General features: G+C 37.1%; 1 protein-coding gene across 1 annotated transcript in view; it reads right to left on the reverse strand.

The window, feature by feature from the left end:
- The window catches only part of ITGB5 (integrin subunit beta 5), an 81,589-nt gene that overhangs the window by 17,396 nt on the left and 39,945 nt on the right, over positions 1-24,248 (reverse strand). Inside the window, exons 7-10 of the mRNA XM_060687917.2 lie at positions 23,888-23,983; positions 23,265-23,354; positions 18,675-18,809; positions 16,803-17,232 (exon numbers count right to left, since the gene is read on the reverse strand). Coding sequence (XP_060543900.2) covers positions 16,803-17,232; positions 18,675-18,809; positions 23,265-23,354; positions 23,888-23,983 — 751 coding nt within the window. The remainder of the gene's footprint in view (positions 1-16,802; positions 17,233-18,674; positions 18,810-23,264; positions 23,355-23,887; positions 23,984-24,248) is intronic.

Consider the following 24,248-nt stretch of genomic DNA (forward strand, 5'->3'; position numbering starts at 1 on the left):
GGAAGCATGCCAGAAGACAATCTGTTGATACTTCCTTCCCAGGACCAGCTACCAGCCTCTCACTTGCCTTAGCGTTATATACAATGGGCACATTTAGCAAGCAGGCCATTTAGACTGCATAGTATATCCCTTGACTTGCCCAAGGAATGCTCATGAGGCACACAAAGGAATTCTTATGTAGAAAGATGAAGTTGGAGAATGATGATTGGAGGCATGCTGGCCTCCTATTTGTTTCTATGCTTAGATGAATGTAGAAATTCTTAGAAATGAGGTGATCTCCAAGCAATGAGGGAGGTGTCCAGTTATTGGTGCCCAATGCCATTGAAAGAAGTATATATTAAGCTAGATTTAAAAATACCTCATATCCAAAACAGAAAACAAGGAAAGGCATCAGTGTACGCACAATGTCTCTGGCCATTATCTCACTATAGATATAGCACTGCTACAGGTTCTAGGAATTATTGCAAAAATGTTCACATGAGATCGTTTTTATCATTCTAGCCACACACATAAGTACTTCCTTTTGAAGCTTAATATTTAATGTTAAAAGCTAAACTAATTGCTTTATGGTGAACCACATGCACATGTTAATGCACATACACATAAACACACAAACATATACAAATATATACACATTAGTGGTGGGTTGTCCCCAGTTCAGACTGGTTCTATAGAACCAGTATTAAAACCGGCAGGAGGCTCCGCCCATCGCCCCCGGCATCATCAGGAAGCTTATGCACATGCCCCGTTGCGAACTGGGAGTAAAGGTAAGTAGAACCCATCCCGATACACACACAGATATTATACACACACACATACATCCATATCCATATCCAACTGGATGAACACTGCAATCTTTAAGAAGTGAAAATCAAAGGGACTCTTATTGTGAAAAGTTGCAGGCTAAAATAAGTAATAGAAAAGAATGAATATTCTGCTGAAAATTGGATTTCCATTTCAGATATAGTTTCTGATCTAAATTGCTTCTGCTCCTTTTTTTGCTGCCTTAACCTAATTTTAGACTGTAAGATATTTCTGTCAGGAACACAGTAAACCGACAAGTAAATGATAGCACCATCCAAGTACATTATAAATAAATAATGACACAAACTAGAATGCTAATGGCTATTTATGATATGGGAGCAACTTTAAAATCTTGAAAGGTGGAAGTCCGTATCTATCTATTAAACTCTCCACTTTAAAAAAAAGATTTGACTTTTGGAGATTGGCATCTGCCAGTACTACTATATGATGACTCTATGAAACCAATTCAAAGGTATCACTGGCTACCAGATGCTAGAGAACAACTGTTAGATTTTTGCCTGCCTTTTTTATTGTTATAGTAGACACTGTAAAGCATACAATAGGAAACAGATGGCCAATTTAGACAGTCTGTGTGGGACTCATGTCTTATGTCATGTTAATGGTCAACCAACTAGGTGTATGCTGCTCTTCTTTTCCAGACCAATTATCTGGAAAAGCTACGGAAACTGTAGGTCTTCATGAGACTGGCCAAATAGTTAATCTGGGTATGAAAATGAGATTTATATTCCAACATGTCTGGGAAAGTCCACACTGGCAAAAGCTCCTATTATCTTCTGATATGTTACTAATATGAACAACTTTTAGAATTCAAGAAAGGCAGAAATTCCCAAACCTAGGTAATATTGCTTGATATTCTATATGAATCAATAGGCCTTTTGCGTTTATACGATGCTTTCAAGCACTCAAAATTAAAGTATTTTAGCATTATTCCGTTGGAACAGGATATAAAGCACACTGTAGACTCCCTTCCACCAAATATTAAATGAAGGTATGTTTTCAAAATGAGGATCAGTTACACCAATGTTTCAAAAATTTGGATTTGTCACAACAGCAGCTCCTTTCTACTCTTAATTAAAGCAACCCCAACTCCATTTTTTCCCCTCATTACTCTGCAAATATGAAGAAAGGTGCATGGCTTTAAGAGCTAAATTAGCTTTAATTAGCAGTTCTGGGTCATATGTAAGAATGACTTCTTTTTGCCAGCTTCACATAGAAAGCTGGAAAAGACCAGGCTGTTTTAATGAACACCAGAGAAGTGTCATCCTCACACCAAATATAAAACAGTTCTCTCCAAGCACTTAAGTGCGTGCAGCCCTATTACTAACAATAGCCCAAGCAGTTTCCAAAACTGCTATTTTGGTTTTAGATCACATTTACTAAATAATGCTTGGTGGATATTCCATTCACTTTCCAACATCGTTGCAAAAATACTTCTTCTATTCCAACAAAACATTCGTTATTTCCAGCTGTTCAACTACAAAGAGACAATCTCATCATCTGCTTAAAACGCAAGCATTTATTTTATTGCATTTTTTTAAAAAAAAATTCAGGTTGTTAAATGTAATACACCCACACAGTATTTCCAGAAGCCCTTTGATAGATGAGCTTTATGCTTTATTGATGGCTGGCAGGTATCAAAGAAATCCCAACAAGCAATTTCTAATTGCTCTGATTTAGAAAAGGCTAAGCAGACAGAGAAATAGGCAATTATTTATATTACAGAATGCAGAATAACAAAGTTGGAAGTGACCTTGGAGGTCTTCTAGTCCAAGCCCTTGCTCACGCAGGAGACCCTATACTAATGATGGCGAACCTTTTAGATACCGAGTACCCAAACTGCGCACGCGCATACCCAAACTGAAAGGTGTGTGTGTGCACGCACAAATGCGTGCATGCACAGGCATGCAGACATGTCCAAATGTGCACATGCACAGACATGTGTGTGCATCTACAAACGTGCACATGCGTGAACTTGCGTGCATGCGCAGCAGAGACCCAAAGATCACTGGCCAGCGGGAGGCAGGGCATCCCAACACTGGCAGCGTTGCAAGAGGTAAGATCTTTTTCTTTCGTGAGCTTCTGTTTCGTTGTCTGCAGGGAAACAGAAGCTCACGAAAGAAGCGCCACGGAGATCCGGCCTGGGGCGACGGCATGCGTGCCAGCAGAGAGGGCTCTGTGTGCCACCTCTGGCACGTGTGCCATAGGTTCTCCATCCCAGCCCTATACTATTCTCAACAAATGTAAAAAGTTATATTCTTTTGTAACTTTTTCTCATTCGGGCACTGAGGAGCAGCTAATAGGAAGCTGAACATAAGATGGTTGGATGGATCATCTTTCTAATAAGGATGCTGCAAGCACAATTACAAAAAATTGCAGTGTGGAAAAAAGGTGGAGGACACAGAAACAACCAAGCACAAAAAGCTTAGAGATGATTGGAGGGGGGGGGAAGAGTTTAGAAATCTTAGGGGGAAAAGTCTTGCATTTATCAAAATTACACCCTGCCTCTACTAAACTAAATCAGACATCCATATTCTCAGCACTGATGCCGGCAATCTGCTACTGTGAACGCCAGCAAAGAGCAAACAGAAACTGGAAATATATTATCCTGTCTTGTTGTCCTTCAAGAGCCTGGCAGGATATTGTCTTGGCCGCCTGTGCCCCTTTTATGCACTCATGCTTATTAAAATGCACAAAGCACCACAAAAAGGCCCACTCCCTTCATCTCCTCCAACTCTGGCTACGTCCCAACAACGTCAAATGTACAATTCAAATTAAGAGATTTGGCACAGAGCTAAGACAGCAACCTTCATGCTGTGGTTTTCTGCAATTTGTTCACACGGGCACCTACTGTTGGCATCTTAATTTAAATTTTGATTAAACTATCAGATAAAACTTGGCCAAGTAAATATTTTTCTTACATTTTGCACAGAGCAACAACTACAGAAGTATCCCATTCTGTTTATATACATTAATTACAGATTTAATATTCTCACTTCACTCCATAAAATAGTTTGCTAATTGGGGTAAAAGATGCTAATTAGTCATTCAACTATGTAACATGTATCAATGACTGTAAAACATCAACAATACGTAAGTGTTATAAAGTGAACCCTAATACGTATGTACAGTCACTCTTTTATTTAAAAAATTGTGATATGGATAGATAACAAATCATTTATGATATGATATATTCTCAATATACTCTTAAAACATTAAGATTGTAATTAAGGGAAGGTCGATTTTGTTATTGGTACATTTAAACGAAAAATTAATATCTATGGTCAGGTAGGAAATCAAGAATGAGAACACAAGGCTCAAAATACTACAGGTAGTCCTTGACTTATGACCACATTTGAGTCCAGCATTTCTTTTGCTAAGTAAGACATTTGTTAAGTGAATTTTGCCCCATTTTATGAGCTTTCTTGCAACAACTGTTGAGTGAATCACTGCAGTTATTAAGATAGTATCACTGTTGTTAAGGGAATCACGTTTCCCCATTAATGTTGCTTGTCAGAAGGTCACAAAAGGGAATCACATGACCCTGGGACCCTCATAAATGTGAGCCAATTACCAAGCATTCAAATTTTGATCACATGACCCCAGGGATGCTGCAATGGTTGTGAAAAATGGCTATAAGTCACTTTTTTCAGTGCTGTTGCAACTTCAAACTGTCACTAAATGTACTGTTGTAAGTCAAGGACTACCTGTAGAATTTAATTCATAGAAAGATGGTCAGACTTTTTTAACCGTACATTCAAGTGCTGTTGAAGGCCTAAATAATCTTCATGCAGATTAATCTTTGTCCAGCCTGGTGTTTTAAATGCTTTGTGTAATCAGATATGGGGAATTCAAACACAAAAATAATTTTAAAAACAAAATTTAAGCTTTCTTAAACTTCAAAGGCAAGAAAAAAGCTTGGAAGGCCTTGAATGGTGGAGTTTCTATTTCTCAGATGAAACAAGGATATAACCGTAACCCTAACCCTGGCAAAGATTCAGCACGAAGGCTTTCTGGCAGTTGTGGAATTCAAATTTTTTTATTACTGGTTCTGTGGGCGTGGCTTGGTGGGCATGGTGGGCATGGTGTGGCTTGGTGGGCGTGGCTTGGTGGGCATGGCAGGGGAAGGATACTGCAAAATCTCCATTCCCACCCCACTCCAGGGGAAGGATACTACAAAATCCCCATTCCCACCCCACTCTGGGGCCAGACAGAGGTAGTATTTGCCAATTCTCCGAACTATTCAAAATTTCTGCTACTGGTTCTCCAAAACCTGCTGAATAGCACTCCTGCTTTTTGAGGATCAGGTTAATCGGTTTTTCCCTGCAAGGACAAATAATCAATGTTCTCAAATATTTGGTCAAATGTTAAAAGTATTCTGCAATGTCTATTTCTTAGTTTCTATTTTAGCCTTAATTGCAATACTTCACAATAGAAGTGCAATTGAAGAATTACTTATTATATTCATGTTTAAACATCAGATTATCTGGAGGCATTCCTCTTCTCATTTCACCATGTCAATTGAATTCAACAAGGCGTGCTTCAATCTCAATCCAGCATATAAACCCATCTTTTTCATTCTACTTCATCTCATATTAAAGGGTCATTGATCTCAAATATTGCTGTACTTGAGTTAACAACCCATTTAAACTGTTATAAAGGAGCACAAAAGTATCAATGTATTTGCCCTCTTCTTTCATCATCTCTGGAGGGAATTCAAAGGTTTTAGAATAAGCATATGGGAGAACAATTTTTTAAAAAATCATTAACTGGAAAAAGAAACCCACATTTTTCTCAGTTCCCTCCCTCGCATCAACACCTACGCACTCTTCCACTTCATTATTTTCCATCTCCAGCATAAACAATACAATGGAAAAATACAAAAACAGAAACAAAGGGGCCCTTGGTTATATAGGTTTGACCCAGAAGAAATAGTGAAAAGTTTATTCACCCATTTCTTTGTTCAATTATAACTTGCTCACAGAATTATCCATACTTTGCACACATTGTACGATGAGCCTGACTGCGCCTTGTCAAACTGGAACACGTGAGTGTGCCAATACTACTGCATCAGGATTGCAGAAATCCTTATAGGCAGAGAAGGCCAAAGAACTGGTGATCATTTATTTATTAAGAGTGTGTTTTTTTTTTCTTTTTTCTGTAAAGGAAACAAGCCTGCTGGGTCTTCTAGAATAGACTGCTCCAATCCACTCAAAGTTTCGGAGCACGGTAGCCATTACATAAACAGATAAATGGCTGGTCCTGTGGTAATTTTAAGTATTAAAATCTAGTCTGCTTATGCAAAACAGGGTTGAAAGAGAAGTTGGAACGAGAAGATGGTCATCAGCCCTTGCAAACACCAGGGTCTTAAGAATGTCATTTTCCCATCTCTCACTGGCACATTCTTGGATCTGTAATCGGATAAGTCAACAACAGCCAAGTTGTTTGCATAGGAAGACAGAGTTTAGTACTCCTTGGAGTAACACTGAGATCTACTGAACAATCAGAGGTGCCAGTAGAAGGCACAGCTAAGAGACTCAGAATATCAGCTTTTGACATTTGGCTAAGTAATGTAGTCCCAGGGAAGAGTCATTTACTTCAAACGTAGTATAACTGCACATGATCCTTACAAAGAGTTTGTAACTGTAACTGTCACTTTGTCTGCAAAATTAAGAGAAAGGATGCTACGATATCTAGCAGAAAATGTCACTTTCTCATACTTACTGCTCAACCACCATCAATATTTCATTTGCTTTTTTCCCCTGTTCCAGGAGAAATCAGAAAAGAGGTTAATGCTGGGAGGGACCAGGTAGCTTTCCAAAGATTGCTGGGCTCACCCATCAGCCTGGCTGGTCTAGCCAATGCTCAGGGACAATAGCCAACAAACATCTGGAGGCCATATGTTGCTCACTTTTCTTCGGAGAGCTGTACAACCTCGGCACAGAGTTCCAAATTCTTATGCCTTGGATTTACCAGTAGAAGTCATACGTTGCCCAAAACAATAAGGAGAAATCAGCCAACAAAGCACAGAGAATCATCCTGGGTTATCTTTCTGCTTAATCTGAATGTTCATCATATATCCAATGTTTCTTAATTTCATAAATTTGCACATGAGAATGGGATTAAGAATGATGCTGATATTCTTGTAAGAAGTCAGCATATCTGTGGGAAGGCAAAAGTGATGGGCGGTAGGAAGTGAAGTGATAAATTTTTGTTGCCTTATATAACTCAAGAATTAATTCAATTGCCTGGCAAGCTGCATGCCGTGCATTAGCTGACTGGATTTAAATAACCCAAAGTAGATGAATAAATTGGAAGCATCACGCAATGAGCTGAGAGAATAACCTTGGAAGACAGGAAGAAGAGCCACAGCTGAGACAACAATATAATAAATAAAATCTGAGTCCAAAAGAGGGAGGGATGGGGTCAAGGAAACAAGTCTCAAAAGAGATCCTCCCTAGTTCCTGCAAAGTAAAGGCAGGGGTGGGGGTTTGCAAGACTTGAAGATTCTATTACTGCAATTTTACAATAAAGGTTGTGTTAGTACTCATGGTTTTGTATCCTGTCTGAACTACCTTGAAAAGTTGACACATCATGAAATGAAGCAGAGGATGCCTCCCTATCTCTCTGCGCTTGCACTGTAATTGCCATCTCCTTCTGGAGCCTCATCAAAGAAACAGCTGCAGGATCAATTGTGTCACTATTTTCCTGGGAAGGAATTTTTTTTTTGTCTTGGGATTGGATCTCAAATATTTTGATGTTCAAGAGATATATTTCAATGTGCTTAAATAATATTTCTTGTCAGGCACAAAGAATCAGGACCATGCTTAACTTCCAGTTAAGCTGATTTATTGCTCATGTCTATACACAAGAATCTAGTTGAACTGACAGTCAGCACTAAATTGGCGCTAGGTAAAAGTTAACAGAATTCAAGAGGGGCTGGATGCGGACCGCTTGTAGGAATGCAATGATTCCAGGCTGATTCCTCTCTTGACTCTGCCCTCAGGCTCTGCCTCTTCTTCTCCTACATTTCTAGACTGAAGTACTCATCAGGGCAAACAACCTATTTGGGACCAGCCATATTAAAATAAATTAAACAGAACCGTGACCACCCAAAGATTTGAAGGGAAAATGTGCAGTTGACTATCTTTTGGGGAAATTGGATTTTAAAAACAAATAAGCAAAGCCTGATGCAAATTTAACATGTCCATTTTGTTTGTTATTTTTTTAAAAAAAGTTCTGCCCTAACAGGGCTGCTGCATTTCCTCATTTGCTTCCAAACATTGAAGATTAAATCTAGGGCAATTCCAAGGGTTGCCAAAAATGATCTGGCTATGTATGTGCTGCCATTCCTGCATCCTATTATCATTTTCACAGATGGCTTTCTAATTATCCACAGATAAAGAGTTTGGGAGTTGATACACACAAGACCAGTCATTTAAAAGATTCTGTATATATATATACAACTCATGCGTGATGTTGACAGATTCATCCAGATGCTAGACAGTTGCTTCCCCTTTGTAAATGAGCCCTTTGTTTCCTGGATGCTGCTTTGGTACCTTTTTCTTTTTTTAAAAAAAAATATCTTTCAAAGATTTAATTCTTCCTGCTATATTCACGCTAGCTTCAGTTAGATCCCTTCCCACACAACAAATGGGGAAATACTTCTCTGCTATTTTTATCACTCTTTACAAACAGACCTACGATGAAGAGTAAACATTATTGTATTAGCTTAGAAAGCATCCAGCATATTTTAACACATTTTTTAAACAGTGAGTTTAAAGTAAAGGTTTCTGAAAAGTTATGGTAATACTACAGAAAATGTTAATTTGGTGATTTTTTTATTTTATTCTACAGCAAAACAGAATAAATCTATTGAGAGCCCTTTGGCCAGTGAAACTTGTGTACAATGCAGTATTAATTAGGAAAAGATTTATCAGCTTCAACCATGACAATATAAAAACATGCCTTAAATTTATAGGTATACAAGGGTCAAAGCTCTTTATTATATATGCCAGTTTGATAGATATGGAAATGAGATACAAGCTGCATTTTCTGTTTGATATAAATATTGTGCTTGTTTTGAGGGAAAACGTTCCCAAGTTTCCATAGAGTGGAAAATTCTGAATTTTACATAGCCCAGATCTGTTGAAATCAGACATGCCCTCAGTGTTACTGGAGCTTCATGGGCATGATATCCATCAACATGATGTCTTGCTGGGCAGGAAAATATGAGAAGGGAGAAAGCAGGAGGTTTCTACACTGAGGGAAGAAGGAGGATCCCAAAGGGGTGCATAGTAACTTTAATATATTTTTTTTATTAAGCATGAGGGGAGGGGGCAGGGAAGATATGCAAAAGAAAAGAGACAAGGGGAAAAAAGAAAGAAAAATAAAACTTGAAGTCAAGAGACTGGGAATTTATCAGCATCATAGAATTAGGCTGGTTTTTTTTCAGTGTTTTATTAATTGGCTTTAAAGAGAGCTTTAACAGGCTGCTTTAGGGCAGAGATAACTCCAGACAGAACTCTGTTCTTCATCCTGAGGAAGACAGGGAGATATGGGAGTGAGCAACCTGGAATGAGCAAGAGAGATTTGCTGGATTGGGATGCTAACAAATTGTTTGCAAGAACCCAAGAGCCAAATCACACTGACAATCTCAACACACACACACACAGCACATTCTAAAATTTTTTTTAAAAAGCCATAACCCAACAATATTGAGATTCCAAGCATGGTAGTATCCCTTCAATCTAATGCATACAATAAAAGCCTTCTTGCTATAAGTAAAAACCAAAAAGAGGACGCCACTTCCTGCTGTTTATGTCAATGCTCATTATAACTGAGAGGTCTAAACCTTCTCATATTTCATGATGTTAACCCCCTTCACAATATGAATAGAAACACACCATGCCTAACCCTTTTTCGGGACCCCTGAAGTGGAATTATGTTAAAACAGACTAACACTACTCACTTTTGCTCACAGTTTTTAAATAGGTCCACAGAAAGCATCGTTTGCCAGAAGTGTCATGAGTTAGAAATATCCCCAAACATAAGAGAGAATTGGTAATATCTAGATACGTTCGCAATATAGATCTTTACGAAGAGATTATTTTTCTAAGAAGCCAATAAAAATAGTTAGATATTTCCCCCTATTCTTATAGCATCGCTGGAAAACTTGAGATGAAGCAGTTCATAGATCAAGACAGGGACTTAAAACCACTACCTGTTTTCCTTGATTCAGAAATGGACCTATGCAAGAACAAATTTACCGAGAATTATTATCAAACCACAGAATCAATTCAGCAGGTAATTTAACTGATTTATATAAAACTCCCTTTTTACAACTCTGTAGTCCCTATTTGGGGTAGGATAGGGGTAACTGAATGGAGCTGAGTATATACTGGGCAGATGTCCTTCCTGACGGCTACATGGAGTTCACAGCAGATATTTTCTCTTTGCATCCTAGGAGAGAAACATCTGCCACTATTTAGGATTGAACTCACAACCTTCTGAGTGAGAAGCGAGTATCTTCACCACTAGGCCACCACAACACTCAATTTAACTGATTTCTATAGTTGAACAAAATGTTCAGAATTGGATTTTTTAATTAAGTGCCACTGAGTCAGACACATTTCCTGATGGCTGCATGGACAAATAGAGGTGCTTGTCTTTGATTCCATTCAACCAATTTATCCATTATCTTCCTTTCCTACTTGTCATTTGTAATAGTCTATCATCCACTGGCATTGCATACCAAAGTATGGCAGTTTCTGCTTGCTCACCATCCCCTTCAAGATAGGAGTCAGTGCTTCTTTGGTCCATGATTATTGGGTTCCTCTTGCAATCTACAGCATTCTTTGTAACCAACTCTAGATCTATACTCTGAAGGCACCTTCTCAGTCTTTCTCAGTGTCCAGGATTCCCAACCATACATTATGACAAAAAAAAAAGTACTCTAATCACTCTAATCTTCGCTGTCATTGAAATATATTGCATGATGGTGCCTAAATCTATCATTGCCTTTCTTCCTACAATGAATCTCGTTGTAACTAATATCTTCTTTAGTTCTTTTCTACTCATTTTGAATTTAAGAAAACAAAGTTTACCACCTTGTATTCTTCATTGTTAACCACAGGACAACAAGGATATTACCTTTAACCTTGTTAATATTTAATATTTACATGGATTTTTCATTTTCTATTTTACTTTCTGAATGTGCTCTTGTAGGTTTCTTTACTACAGACTACATGATGCTGGCTATGTGTGTCCAACTGATGTTACTTCAGCATCATATTTTGATTCCATCTATCATCACTTCCAATTCTGCTGTTGTTATATTTGTTGTCCAGGAGGAAAACATGCACCCTTATTTCACTCATTTTCCTATTCTGAATCATTCTGGATCAATTCGATTTTCATTGTAGATTCTTGTTCATTGTGCTGGTTCTTCCAAACATTGATCAGGTGTTTTTGTGTGCTTATGAACTTTTAATATATTCCACATTCCAAGATAATCAATATGATCAAAGGCCACAATGCAGTATAAATAATAATAATAAAGCAAAGCTAACCCTCCTGTTTACATTCTCCATAGCTATCTGGTTTTGTGTTTAGCTGGGGCTATGGGGTGGAAGGGGGGAGAGAGAAAGAAAGAGAAAGAGGGAGGGGGGAGGGAGGGAGAAATGATTGAAATAGGATGGTAGATTGCACATTCCCTGACATCTCTACAGACTGATTTTTTTTCAGTCTCTAGACTGTACTGTTTTGTTCACTATGTGTTGACGCTTTATCTTATCTCCAGCAACTTTATACTGTTTAAGGTTTACTTCATTTTTACCTGATGCTTTCCTATCTGATAGCTGGTTTATTGCTGTCATACCTCATCTTTTGTGTTTATTACGTCTCTTCTGGGATTATTCCTGAGTATTCCAAGCTTCAGAGCCAGCTTGGTGTAGTTAGTTAAGTATCTGGTTAGAAAGCAGGTGAGTGTGAGTTCTAGTCCCACCTTAGACATGAAGCCAGGAAGGTAACCTTGGGCCAGACACTCTTTCTCAGCCCTAGGAAGGAGGCAAGCCAAACCACTTCTGGAAAACATTGCCAAGAAAACTGCAGTGACTTGCCCAGGCAATCTCCAAATTGGACATGATTGAATGGCCAAAAACAAAATCCAAGTTTAACTGTAATTTTTCCCCCCTGTGGTTTCTTTGAACTTCTTAAAAAGGTCTCTCATTTTCATTGTCGTTATTTTCCTCTGTGGATCTTCTTGATTAAGCCATCTTTCCTATTGCCCTCTTGTTTCAAATTACAAACTGGTGTTCATCGTGCATTTTTTGTTGCACAGTGCTTTCATTTTCTGCCTTTATTTGTGGTATTATTTTCTGCAAACCACTGGATCTTCTCCTCTATGAAATTATGAGACTATTCTTTCTTGCTCACTTTTCAAAATATTCCTAATCTCTTCTTACAATTTCTCAGGTTCTCTTCTGCGTAATTTAATTCATTCCTTATAAAGGCATATACTTTGACTGTAAGTGTTCCAGGTCAATTCTTGCTGACACAGGTACTTTTTAATTTACTAAATTTAATCTGTGTATTTCGTACCTGTAATTTGTGGTCTGTTATATAGGTAAGATTAATTTATGTTGACATAATACCTACAGAATTCCATGCAGTATAAGATATGGGTAAAATTTGCTAACAGTGGATATTATTATTATTATTATTATTATTATTATTATTATTATTATTATTATTATTATTATTATTATTATTTACATCATTCATTAAACATGAAACTCAGTCAACTGAATATTCAAAAATGCATCACAAATACCATTGACTGGTGCTAATGGTTGATATGGGTTGCTGCCAGAATCCTAGATATCAACCAAGTACCTTCTTAAGATGTATGATGTTCCAAGTAGTGCAGTTTTTTTTGCAGTTCCGCTGGTGTTATTGCAGGAAGCTGCAATTTGTTGATGTATCTTATAAAATTTTTGGACATAGTACCAAGTGCCCTGATGACAATGGGTGTCACTGTTACATGTTTCATCCATAATCGTGTAGTTTTGATGGCTAGGTCGTGATATTTCGTGATTTTTTCCAATTCTTTTTCTTCGACTCTGGCATCTCCTGGTACCGCAATGTCAATAAATTGTACGATTTGGTTTTCAACAACTGTAATATCTGGTGTGTTGTGTTCCAAGTGACGATCCGTCTGTATTCGAAGATCCCACAAGATCTTCACCTTCTCATTTTCTATATCTTTTTCCACTTTATGTTCCCATGACTTTTTGGATATCATCATCATCATCATCATCATCATCATCATCATCATCATCATCATCTTTATTTTGTAATGGCACTGGTAGTAGAGTTCTATAGCATCCAGTACTCCCTTCAAATGCTAAATTTGGCAATGCGTAAAATGGTTCAACTTCTCCCATTTTTGTTGCTCCACTAATGATCTTCACTTTTTCTACTGAGTCTATGAATATTCTTACTTTATTCGCATAACTGAATATGCCATGTGTTGGAGGATTTATTCTACCCATGTAGACTGGTTTCTTCTATAAACCACAAGATCTCATGTTGTCTTGCATGGCATTTGAAGTTCCACTGAATCACTCTGGGAATGTTTCCAGATAGCCAAGTCATCAAACTATAAAACATATTTTCCCCCAAAGCAAAAAACAAAAATAACAAAAAAGCCACCCTTAAACAATACTGTACAATTTACAGTCCAAACCTCCTGACAAGAAGCTTCTACCATCGAGTACTGAGGGGAACTTCTTTATTGTTTTATTATTAATATTATTTTGTGCAGAACAATACACTCATGACCACGTTCTCTTCATTGTGTCTAATTATTCTACTGCTTCACTGTCACTGATTGCTTTTACAAACCATCTGCATTTTCCTCATGGAATTCTTGTTTTCCTGTGTTTGGATGCCATCAAATGTAACCAGAGCCAGATTTTATGCTTCTAAAACTAAGTGGATTTGATCAGCTTCATCTGCATCATTTGTAAAAAATAAAATAAATAAAAGGAGAAACATAGCAAAAGGAAGGATTCCCAACCTGTAGCTCTCTAGATGTCCTATGATGGCTGGGTATGGTGAAACCTTCTTATCCAACTACTTTGGAGAAGCTTAGTTGAAGAAGTTGGCTTTAAATGACAGTCTAATAAGTGAAGAACTGTTGTTTCATTCCTTTCCCTACTTTGACAATTTATTTCTCCTTTCCCCATTCTAGTTTAAAGTATGCTATATTATTTCCATGTTTATTTGAGAATAGAGGGTGGTGAGAGCAAGCCAAGCTTTCAAGGAATGAAACAAAGCAACAAAGCAACAAAGCAACAAATGGTGAGCCTTCCTATCAAACAAGGCTTTGGTGATTTAGGAGCATCTATTCATGTACAGTCTTTCTCATATTCAACAGGTCACTTTTTATGGGGTTTGCCAGAGATATGTGATACGAATAAGTGTTTCTTATGCTAGGGTTGCTGGAACTGAAACAAGTTCTTTCTTTTCTACCTGTTAGGAAGAGGCTCACCACATAATTATTTATGAAGCCTTTAAAGCAGAGGTGTCCATGTCCAACTTTGGCAACTATAAGACTTTTGGACCAGGGGTGGGTTCTACTTACCTTTACTACCGGTTCACAACGGGAGCGCGCGCGCGGATCACCCATCATGACGTCGTGGCGGGTGGGCAGAGCCTCCCATCGTTTTTACTACTGATTCTATAAAACCGGATGGAACCAGGGGCAACCAACCACTGTTGTGGACATTAACTCCCAGAATTCCCCAGCAAGCTACAGTATGTCTTAAAGCTGCCAATATTGGACACGCATGCTTTAAGGGCTACTGTTTGAACTTTTCTGTTCTATGTCTCTCTCCTTCTTTCCCAACCTCCTCAGCAGGAATTCTTGAAAATACATCTAAGCTCTCACTATAAACAAAGGTTATCATTCCATATGGCCTTCTGAATGAGGGCGGAAGGGGGGGGGGAAGCTGAGTCATCGAGGAATGATTTTGCATTTCCTCTCAGTTTTCTCTGCAGCCATTGCTGTAATTTTCAAATCTTTTTTTTTCTTCATTTAAACTTTAAACAGTGTCTTTACAGGAATCATGTGTGTCCAGCATGACTCAGTCTCAGCTGATGATATAAATCTATTTTTGTATAGTTCATAAAAACTGTGTATAAGTCCCCTTTCCTGTATGATAGTTTGTTCTCTGACCTTAACAGTCAGCAAGATTGAATAAAGTCCAAACAGCCTTGCAGACAAGGAGGAATCAGGCCACTATATCTTAGTGGAATTCATAGAAGCCCTTCCAAATCTGTCCCTTTTCATATCCATCATTTCTGGGAATTTTCATGTCCTAGAACTGTAGACACAACATCCTCTGCGAAATATTTCCATGAGTTTCACACAAACAAGTGTCATTGCCAAAGGAAAGCAAACTCATAAAATCTGCAGTTTGCATTTTCTTCTTGCATATAAAGCCAATCTAAGACTATAACCTCAGGCAAGCAAAACAATTGTATACAGCATTCTCCCTCATATTATTTTGGGGGTTCCTCTTTCACTTTCATTTATCTTAATCTCATTACCTACTAGGTATTAATTATTACTATTATTTAGGAAGAGCCTTGGTGGCGCAGCAGACTAAAGTGCTGTTAAGTAGCACCAGCTGCCTGCAATTACTGCAAGTTCAAATCTCACCAGGCTCAAGGTTGACTCAGCCTTCCGTCCTTTTGAGGTAGGTAAAATGAGGACCCGGATTGTGGAGGCAATAAGCTGACTTTGTATAAAAAGAACACCGCTTAGGGGGGCCGAAAGCCCTACTAAGCAGGTATATACAAAAGTATGAAGGCTCTAGCTTACAACATTGTAAGCCGCCCTGAGTCTCCGGAGAAGGGCGGCATATAAATCGAACCAATAAATAAATAAATAAATAAATAAATTCCAGGGAAGAAAAAAAACATCGAATTTCTCCTTGATTAATGATAATTTTCTCTCTAGCTGGAAAATATTACACGTATTTGATGTAGTGAACATTAAATTTAAGTGTTATTCCACTTGATGACAATATACTGTATGTACCAATGTAATAATGTAAAATTGCAGTAATTTATAACTTTAGGAAACAATCCCCCGTTGTGTGGCTCCCAAATGAATATATATTTAATATAGATATTAAGAGAAAGGATAACACAAATGTAAAGTCTTAATTTTTTACTCTTATGCCAAACTAGCAACTTTGATAAGATTCATTGAGTGGTGATCAATAAATCAACTAAATTAGTACAATGAATTTTTTTTTTGGGGGGGGGGGGGCTGCCCTTGAAGACCATTCAGAAATGGTCCAAAATGCAATGGCTCAAGAAATAAGGAAATCACCTTGATTTGTAACACCTCCCACTGAGAGAAGGAGGCTTCCAATACAATTCAAGGTGATCTTATAAGATCTTTTATAGCTTAGGATCCATGAATCTTTGAGACTGCCATGCCCATTTGGTAAGATCTGGTCGGGAAGGCTTGTTGTAGGTCCCAATCCATAGGGAATGGTACCATTATGGACCTTGAGGATTACTCTTCCCTATAGCTGACTCCCATACTCTATAACAGCCTACTTACTCCTGGAGGGGTATCTCTATCCCTTTCTAGTGTCTTCCTAGAGGGGCTTTGGAAAGGACTTGTACAGCTGGATTGCACTGGATGACACATCCCCAAGTGATTCCTAATAATTGTGTGTGATTACTATGATTGTAATCAAGGTGTTTTTATGGTATCTATTTTAGTCCTGTTGCTATGCCATGCCATGTTACGCTACACTATGAAGTATAGGATGCTCAAAGTCATTTTGAATTGCAGCAGCATTAGCAAGCAAGCAAGCAAGCAAATAAAAACAATAACTTAGGTACGTCCCCCCCTCCACTTACCCAAATGAACTCTGAAACAATCTAACACATACCTGAGCAAAGAATGCCTTTATATCTTGGACAGGAGAAGTCATCACACTCACAAAAGAGCCCATAGATCCTGCCAAATTCACTTCTGTAACACACACAGCGATGACAGGAGCACTCCCCACGGCCACTGCAGATACGTTTCCCTTCAGTTTCTCGGCACATGTTATGGTACGTGGCCCCACTCTCTCCTTCCTCGCATTCACACTTGGCTCCTACATGGCCTGGGTTACAGTCACATAATCCGCACACATGGGTGCCATTTCCACTACATTTACTGCTGTTGTGCTCTATCTGTTTGCTACATCCACACGTGCAGTTGTAAGAAACGGTCACCTCTACAGTGTCCCGAAACCAATCTGGTTTGATAGTGAAGGTGTGTGAGATGCTCTCAGCTGGGCATGTCCGAGCCTCTACTGATATCTCAAAGGAAACCTAAATAGGAATAGTAAGAAGTAAGAGTGAAAAGGCATCAGAAACCTGAAAAGTTACTTATGTGTAGATAGTATCAAAGGCATTATTAGCATAATTGTAAGCACCCATAATTCTGGTTAACAGTGCAAGGTATACACTATATCTATATATCTATCTATACACTATATCTATATATCTATCTACACACACACACACACACACACACACACACACACACACACACACACACACATGAATATAGAAGTCTCCATGCTAAGGGATGTGTTTAACTTAAAAATGTATTTTTTAAAATGTCCATATTCTGTAAAGAGTTATTTAGAATGTTTTCTTCAAAACAAAAACTAATTCACGATCCTATATATTCAGTGCCATTCCACTGTCAATAAATCCAAATCAGTGAATTTATTTCTGCATAGATATGCATGGGACTGGGATGGCATTAAAGGAAATGCCTCAGACTTTTAGAATATTTTATTAACTGAGATAGAAGGAAAATACATTTGGTCTTTTATAAGTGAGTAGCTGCTTAGTTTTGTAATTGTTAAATGGATCATTCTACTTAACAGTATTTAGCTCAATACTATTTAGAGAAGTAAAGACCCCTGGCTTAAACTACAAATAAGTGCTGCCTTTTCATTTTTTTTCTACACGAATACAAATTTGCAAGCTGCCTGGAGAATGCAGAACTGTTGCTAAAAAAAAATAAGTAAGTGAGAAGCTTGGTTTAAAAAAACCCACCATTTACTGCTATAACCTGTCCTTGTCCAATAGAATGAAGAAACAGGTTCTAGCAATTGAAAAGAAAGTACTGTATGCATGTCGGGATAAGCATTGCCCCAAGTTTATTCAAAAGCCTGTTTCTGGGCCTTTCTCAAAATGGGCTTTGTTTGAAAAAGATGGGGGCAGGGGAGATCTCATTGTTCTTTTGGAGCCCTTGTGATTCTGTGCTTTTCTGGACTGCAGCCTGCTCTATTTCCCCATGCCAAATGGCAACATACAGATGGCACTTGCAGCACATTCTGCTACAAATAATACCAACCACGCCATTCCCTGATTTAGAAAAAGAGCACAGAATCAGCCCCCATAACTAGAGAGTAGAGAAGATTCCTCCTATTTGCAATACTACTACAATGCTAAACAATGTGGCCCAGGCTGGCTTGAACCAGTAACCCCCACCTGCAATTCCTTGAGATCTTGAGACAACCTTAGAAAACATCAGGGGAATAATTTCCCCATCGAACAGAGAAAAAAAAAATATGTATCAAAAAGTCAAAGAGAAAAAGACCATCAAAAAAATTACAATTGACACGAGATTCCTCACCACCACCACCACTGAATTATTGTAAAATAACGTTACAATGGCCAGCTTCTTCTCTAAAGGAAAGATCACTGAAAATACCCAATCTTTCCCAAATTGAAAAATGGAGGTATAGCAAACTCACCGTGTCTCCTATCTGAAGATCTCCACACTTCCTGACTCCTGGATATGATGAACCATCTTGACATGTGGCTGTGAAAGCCAGGTTAATGTCATCCGGACTATCCCAGACAGTTAACTCTACTTTTGATCTAATACTCTAAAAAAGAAAGATTAATTAATTGAACTGATTTTTAAAGCGCATCTATCATTTTGTGAACATAAAGCTGTCTGGATTTCTAGTACTTATTCATGATTAAGTAAAAGCATATAAACATTGCAAATTAACAAAGAAGCTTTTTCTCTTTTTCTAATTAAAACAGATGAGCTGTTTTCTGAGAATTTATTTTGGGAACAGAATATAGTTTCCAGCTATTCAGAAGTTTCCTCAGTATGAAAATATTAACCACTTTTTTTCTTCATGAAGGCACCATATCAATATACCAGGGAAAGTTGCAACGTTTAACATAATTTTCATAAAATTTAGAGCATACAAGTTCTATTTTCAATATTATGCAGCTATGAAGCATCTCCTCCACATAACTTCTACACAAGCTTAATCAAAATAAATTGAATACATCTATTATGATAAAGATCTGCTAAAATTGTCTGTTCTTGCAGACTAAAGAATCTCAGAGAATCCTCCATTATTCTGGGGGACTGTCTAAGCAGGGATGTCAAATTGGCAGCCCGCAGGCCAGATGCGTCACACGCAGGCCATGCCCACCCCAGCTCCGCAAATGGGAAAAATGTTGTGAAATGTCACGGCAATGAGACATGACGAGTTTGACACCCATGATCTACAGTATCAAATAAAGCTGTGAATGCTGTCAGAACCCTGCTTGTTCTGCAGACTGTAAAGATATGATCCAGATGATAGACCCAATTGTTTATATAAATTATATTCAATCACACAGAATCCAGATATCTGAGATGTTTGGCTCAAGAAAATGCTAGAAAAAATGGCTAGATTAATGCTGGAAAACAAGAAGAACTCAAACATAGATACAGTGGTTTATTCCATGACAATGAAGAAACAGTTCCTCTCTGCTGTCATTTCATCAGTATATCTTTCAATGTAATTTCAAGCAATTAAAATTCTAAGGGCAAATTGCTTGTAGCCAAATCAACTTGGTCTCTGCATTTTAAGTGATTTGGAAGTGCAGCTCATTGTCCTGTTTTTATAGACAATTGGAAAATAGGGACAAATTATTTGGAAAGGTGAAGCCAACTATTTGGCTAATAAAAGCCGCCAGAATGATATTGGCTAATTAATATAAATTAATAAATTAATTCTTATTAATGGTAGGGCCATATGTTTGTGGTTTACAGGAAGCTATTAAAGGGGAAATATAATAAACCAATCAATTAATTTATTCTCTCTCCCTCTTTGCCAGTGCTCCTTTCCTGAATAAAGTCCCAAAATGCACATCAGCAAATCAATTCAAGGTTTCTTGCATAATGTAATTATTTGAATCTACTACATATAGACATGGCTCTGTAGCAGAAATCATTGAAGGCAGGCATCTTGATAGAAGCTGGGAAGTATGATCCAATATTTTTTTTTCTGGACTCTCTTGTAACCTTTCATAGCATTACCCATGTATCAGGTGCAAGCAAGCAACCAGATTCACACATGAAAGGTTCAAGTTGACTACTGTATTGTACCTACAGTATAAAAATCACCTCAGACTGCTTGCCTTCTATTAGGAAGAGATAAAGTTCCATGGAACTGGAGGGAGGGATGGCTGCCAGGCATTCATTTGTGTGTTTGTTTCCCATTTCTGAATTGCCCATCTCCCTTAAAGAGGGACTCTGAGTGATGTATAATAAAGTATGACTAAAGCAGCTATGCAAGGATTCAAGGCTAGTTCCCTGCTTGACCCCTCTTCCCTGCCTGGCTTGGAGCTTCCCAACACCACGGAATTATTCTGGGACATTAGCCATTTAGATCTGGGAACCATATTCTAATTCTATTGGACTGAAAATGTTACTTTCTTTATTGGTCATTATCTATAATACATATGTTGATCTTATTGCTGTTACTGCTGTTGCTCTATCAAGATGAGATAACTTTCACTTCCCAAGCCATAACAGCTGCAGAGCTTTAGATGTTAACTGTATGAAAACTCAGTACTGCTATTCTGGCATTCATGAATGGAAAGGAAGTAATAAACTTTCTGGCATAACACTTATCTGTCTTAAAACAATATAGAGAAAGCATTCCAAAACAAAACAAGCAATGAGCAGGCAGTAAAAATTCAAACCTCACTATGCAATTACCACTGCTACTGTAGTAGGTTATTCCAATATATATTCAGCACTCCCTAATGTCATAAAATGGTACCCCTATCATCAATTTTTAAAAAAAAATATTCAAAGCATCATGACTGTGATAAACACAATTAATGGAACAGGTACAAGCTATTACCACCACAAAAGGAATAGTGTTATTTGTCATCACTGTTTTCTGATTTTAGTCCTTCCAAAATAAACTATTCAAACAGTTGATTTAGCAGCACCACACAATGTTAAGAACACACAAGGTTTGAGAAGGCCCAACCTTAACTATCTCTTGAACAAGTGAAAGGCTGGACGAAATCATAAAAACTTTGTATTATCGAATGAACTGGGAATTGTTTTGTTGAACAGCAAAGAGATACACTAATATTTTCTTAGGAAAACTGAATGGGGGGCACAGCCAAGAATGAGCAACTCCAAGTTAATGAAGAATGTGTGAAGTATGAAGAAACAAATGGTCTGTCTAGAGGAATTGCATACAAAATAGAGAGAATCAGTAGTAGTAGGAATTATAAGTGGGTTTTTTTTTCATGGCCTCTTGTTGTCTAGAGACTGTCGATGTCTCTTACCATCTGGATGACATTCTCAAATTCTTTAGTCTTTCTTCATTATTAGAACCTAGCTGCTAATTCAAAAAATTGTCATAATAACATTTTCAGATTAATTTCTACCTGGTTGAAAACTGCTGTTTGTGGATATGATTGGCACCCAAACCAGTTTATGCCAAATTGGACTTTTACAATAAATATAATTAAACTAATCAAGGTAGAATTGTGGGAACCTTCCTGTAATTATTGCATACACATATACTTAAAGGAAGGCAAACACAGAGATAACCTGGTTGGTATCTCTTAACAAGTTGAGAATTTAAAAACCCAGTCTGGTGCCAACTACAGCCTCACAGTATGTTGTTATGTAGCATGGAAGTTTACTAAAAGCATAGATTGCTTTTTGATGTACATGTGGTCATTAGATTACAGACTTTGAATCAGGGTGGATAAAAATCAATGATTTTTTTAAAAAAATAAAAAAAATCGGATTTTTTTTATTTAAATCGGATTTTTTTTATTTAAATCGGATTTTTTTATTTAAATCAGATTTTTTTGATTTTTATTGAATTTATTTTAATAAAAAACTTTTGGGGTAAAAATCTATCGTAAGATAGTTTTCTATTTAAGATACATAAATAATTTAGTTTATTCAGCATGAAATGGAGCTTAGTTATGTAACACAAGGCTGTATATTCTGCAACACTGGGACTATCGGTGAGTCAACAGCGGGTCAAAAGAGTAGCAGAGATGACAGTTGCTCTTTAAAAATTATGATTTAAATCAAGTTGATTTAAATCAAGTCTTTTTACCAGTGATTTAAATCATGATTTAAATCGACTCGATTTAAATCAAATCCACCCTGCTTTGAATGAATCTAAGTTCTATATTCCACGAAAACTTTCATGTCCGTTTGTTTGTAACCTTTAGTTGGACGAAATTGGAAGGTATATATAGGGTCACAATTATTGAACTAAGGTAACTCCCATGGGCTAATTTACAAAAATGCCAGGTCTTTTGACTCTCATGGCAATGAAAGCCATTTCAAAAAGTCTAGAGTCTATGTACAATGATATAAAATAATACTAGAACACATTTAGTCAGTATTCTAAGCAAGCACCAGGCAAAAATCAAAGAAAAAAAAATAGAGCTCAATAATTTATTTATGTTTAAATTCTTTAATATTTCACTTGGGATATTTATGATTCTATATTTTAAATAATGTAAACATCTCACTTGGATCTTTGGGATCTGGGTAGCCATAAATGATTTTATATGTGAATACTGGGCAACTGTACACTCTAATATAACTTGAAGCCTGGTAATATTTCAACTGAGAATTTAAGAGAAAAGATACGCAAGGGAAAATGCATAAGAGTTTTCTAGAATTTTGTTCAGGAAAAAAAAATCTACCACTGGTTATATTCGGATACTTATGACTTGAGTTATGATGAGAAAATACTATCAGGTTTGGAAGACTGAATCTAAAAAAGCAGGAGATTAAAAGAATCCCATGAAGTGTGTAATTGACAAGAACAAATAAAAGAAATATAACATATAACCTATGCAGAAGGCTGATTAACTCCACTCTCTCTCAAAAGCAATATGTGATGTCACACACACACACACTCAAGTTTAATCCCACAAATCAAGTTTGAAAAATAAATCAAATGAAGAGTACACAAATGGTAAAAAATGAAATATAATCTTTCTAAGTATGTGTTACATTGATCATTTACAGTTGAATTAAAAAGTTTGAAACTTACATTGTAGGCTTTGACTATAAGCTGGATGATATTTCGGGAGTCTTGATACAAAATCTCTACTGTTGTTCCAGGAATTAGGGCCGTGAGATTCTTTTTAAAACAGAGCATACAAGAAAATTGAAATCTGAACCAAAAAAAACCTCCAAGTGCTCAAAAGTTCATCCATTTTAATAGTTCTTTCAGTCTTTTTCATGTTAATTGTGATGAGAAGAATGGGTAATAAAAGGGAATAATGCCACTGAGAAATTACTTTGCAGACATTAACTTTCATGTAATATAATTAAGTAATAGCAGATTGAGTTATACAGGATTAAATCCAAAGCTATTTTTGGTGCTATTGTGATCAATATTTGTCCATTTGCTTTAGAAAACTTAAGTTCTTTGAAGGAAAGCTTCAGACTGAAATTAATAAAAGAGTCAAATAGGAAAAGAAGGAGCTATACAAGCAGTTAAATTTCTGATTGTAAAATCCAATCATAACAAAATCCAAAAAGCATCTCAAATGCTTTTTAATTCAAAGCTGCTATTCCTCTCATAAACTAGCCTTTTCATACTTTCAAGAAAAAAAATTCTGGCACTTTGACAAATGTTCTAAACAAGACATTGATTGATTTAGCATTTACCTTATAAAGCATATAGTGGTTTTTGGTCACTGCAAAAATTACATGAATGTTGTTCTCAGCTAATTTTTCTCCAAGAAGTGCAAGTGAAGGATAATCCTAAAAGGGGAAAGGAAAGGAAAGTAAGATTATGATAATGTAACATTATTTATTATGCAGCTTTTAGCCCACAAATCTGTAGATTATCTTTATTACATTGAACTGAATGAGATTTACTTATGAATAGAACTGAAAAGTCTTCCATGGTATGCAATCAAGAATTCTTTTCGGTTGTAGAATTATTCTGTAATCATTTGCCAAATGCCTGAACTCAACTATGAATGTGAGAACAAAATATGTTCTCTTCTATCAGCAAAGAAAAGGA

This window comes from Pantherophis guttatus, chromosome 1, assembly GCF_059756535.1.
Source record: "Pantherophis guttatus breed Tessera chromosome 1, ASM5975653v1, whole genome shotgun sequence".
Taxonomy (NCBI): domain Eukaryota; kingdom Metazoa; phylum Chordata; class Lepidosauria; order Squamata; family Colubridae; genus Pantherophis; species Pantherophis guttatus.